General features: G+C 36.2%; 1 protein-coding gene across 1 annotated transcript; it reads left to right on the forward strand.

The window, feature by feature from the left end:
- Positions 1-1,446: 1,446 nt before the first annotated feature.
- Positions 1,447-2,373, forward strand: LOC149563673 (vacuolar iron transporter homolog 1-like). The gene has a single exon (XM_089824056.1). It carries the CDS (start codon positions 1,551-1,553, stop codon positions 2,283-2,285), a length of 735 nt encoding a protein of 244 aa, XP_089680182.1. The 5' UTR covers positions 1,447-1,550; the 3' UTR covers positions 2,286-2,373.
- The last annotated feature ends 339 nt before the right edge of the window (positions 2,374-2,712 follow it).

Raw genomic sequence — 2,712 nt, forward strand, 5'->3', positions numbered from 1 at the left:
TAAATAATATTAGAGGGGTAAATTAAAAATAATCATATTTTTTTGCTGAAGATTGTATTTAGATTTTTTATTGTAGAATTATTGTTAAGTTATGGGTTAGCTTAGACTAATAGTTATGGTAAAAGTTATGGTTAGAGATTGAAATATTAATATTCTTATGGTAAGTGTTAGATTTTGGACTATAATTATAATACTAATCAAGTACTTATTTAAGGCTAGGGTTAGTAGTAGTATTAAGATTAGGATTATGATTATAATATATTCAAACCTAAAATCTAATCATAATACTAACCCTTAGCCTAAAATAATGATTAAAACCTTAAACCTAGCTATAGTGATAACAATAGTCTAATAACAATCCTATCCCTAATTCATACACACAACCCCAAACACTAAATATTATATATGTCCTAAAGTTGACCATAATTTTAATTCTTACCTAACCCTTACGATTATCCTAATCCATAGATTTAGTGTAAAGATTCAAGTAATGTTAGGATTAGAGTTCAGTTAACATTTGGTTTCTATCATAGTTAGAAGAGAAATAATGTATTCATGGTTACAATTAAAATAAATTAAGTTTAAAATAAGTTGTGTAATAATGTAATTAATTTAACTTTTAATTAACATTAATGTTTAATTAAGGTAAGGATATAATTGAGGTTATAATTCAATTAAGGTTACAGTTCAATTAAGGTTAAAATTTTCTACTAATTTTATGATTAATACACATTCGTGCTCATTATTTCTATATTCATAATTTTTTATTTAAGATAATATTCATAAGCTCGTTGTGTATATCCATTGATGTACTTAGTACAATTATACTAGCCTTGCATAAAAGTCTTGTTGTTGTATTCAATAATTCTCAATAAGCTCTTTATCAATATTTTATCAATAGTTGGGAAGTCATTGTGATCAATTTTCCTGAAAAAACAAATCACTCCTATTGACTTATCATTACATGTACAAAAACTTGCAACTACTACTATATATATAATGTCTTAACTGCTTTACATTATTATATGCAATGTTCAATAACTAAGCACTTTCCCTCAAATAAAATAATTTCCAAAAGCTTATTACCCAAGGTATGCTGCTATTTACAAGTAGGTTCGTAATGACTGAAAATCCCACTGAAATCCGCAAACCTACTACTCCCACCGAAAAAACTTCTGAAAACCAACAATCCATGTAAACCCGTTAATCCACTGGATGAGAAAAAACGGAAAAGCATTCTGCCACGCTCAAGGCACGCGCCCGACGTATCCACTAAACATATTATACTTCCCATTCAGCATCTAAGATGCCGTTAGCCATTTAAAAACACTCTATAATGTCAAAAAGATCAGGCTTCAACCGGGAAAGAGATTCCCTGTTTTAAAATAATGGATGCCCATTTCTTCTGTCCAATCACAACCCATATCTGCCACAACAACAGCCCGTTGCCTACAAAAGGATAACTCCCTGAGCGTGGAGAACACGCGCTCTTGAACTCTCACAAACTTCCCAATTCTCTTGAACTACTTACAGAAATCAAAAGTTTCGCCATGGAGGAGAAAGCCCCAAGCCTCCGCTTTACCCAAATGGAGGCAAAGGAAGTGCAGAAAATCATAGACGAATTTGGGGAAGCGATTGTGGAGGAATTTGTGCACTCAATGCGTGAGAATTCAAGCGTTGTGATTACAATTCCTCCAGAGATAGAAGACCAGAGAAGTGTAGATATCCAGCAAAGAGGACAATGGCTTCGTGCCGCCGTATTGGGAGCAAATGATGGCCTGGTGACAACGGCCTCCCTGATGATGGGAGTCGGCGCCGTCAAAAAGGAGTCAAAGACGATGATCATGTCTGGACTGGCGGCGCTGGTGGCGGGCGCATGTAGCATGGCCATTGGCGAGTACGTGTCCGTACAAACCCAACGCGATGCGGAGCTTGAAAACCTGAAGAGAGAGAAGGAAAGAAGAGCTTCCTCAGTTGTGTTAACGGAGGAGGAGAAAAGGGGGCTTCCAAACCCTTTTCTGGCGGCTTTTACATCTGCCTTGGCGTTTGCTGTCGGAGCAGCTTTGCCTTTGCTCTGTGCTGCTTTTATCGTTGACTACGTCATTAGGGTTTCAGTCCTCTCTGCTGTTTCCACCTTGGTTCTTCTTGTGTTCGGTGCTCTTGGAGCTTATTTTGGGAGATCGTCTCTGTGGAAAGGGTCTTTGAGGGTTGTGTTTGGAGGGTGGCTGGCCATGTTAGTCACCTACGGTTTGCTTAGGTTCTTCAATGCGACTACAGGGGTGTAATTAGGGTTAGGTTTGAGGCTTTCTCGTTTAATAGATTTCATTGTTAAGATAAAAGTATTAAATAATTAATTTCTTCCTTAATATGTAATAGTTTACCTCCTTCATAATTAATATATCAATAGTCTGTGATCATGAGATGTAGCAAATTTCTTAAACCATATCCACTGTTCTTAACTGTAGTAAATCTCTTGTGAAGGTAGACTTTACGTGCCATATTGCTATGACCCAATATGCAGCTGCAAAGCCAAGAGAATCTGTGTACTTAGGGTTAGGTTTAGACTAGGTTTCAATGTTGTCAAAAGCTTTATCCGCAGTAGTTTGTGTCTAGTTATTAATGCTAATATACGAATTGTCTGTGATCAGTCGCAGTATATTTCTTTTACCAGCTCCCCAGCATTTAGCTTTGACTTTCCTACGGAGGAGGATT

The sequence above is a fragment of the Cupressus sempervirens genome, chromosome 4 (genome assembly GCF_028749045.1).
Source record: "Cupressus sempervirens isolate cs-2001-9-10 chromosome 4, ASM2874904v1, whole genome shotgun sequence".
NCBI lineage: Eukaryota > Viridiplantae > Streptophyta > Pinopsida > Cupressales > Cupressaceae > Cupressus > Cupressus sempervirens.

Excerpts from the sequence above, each read along its gene's own strand:
- LOC149563673 (XM_089824056.1), top strand. The coding sequence starts at position 1,551 with ATGGAGGAGAAAGCCCCAAGCCTCCGCTTTACCCAAATGGAGGCAAAG.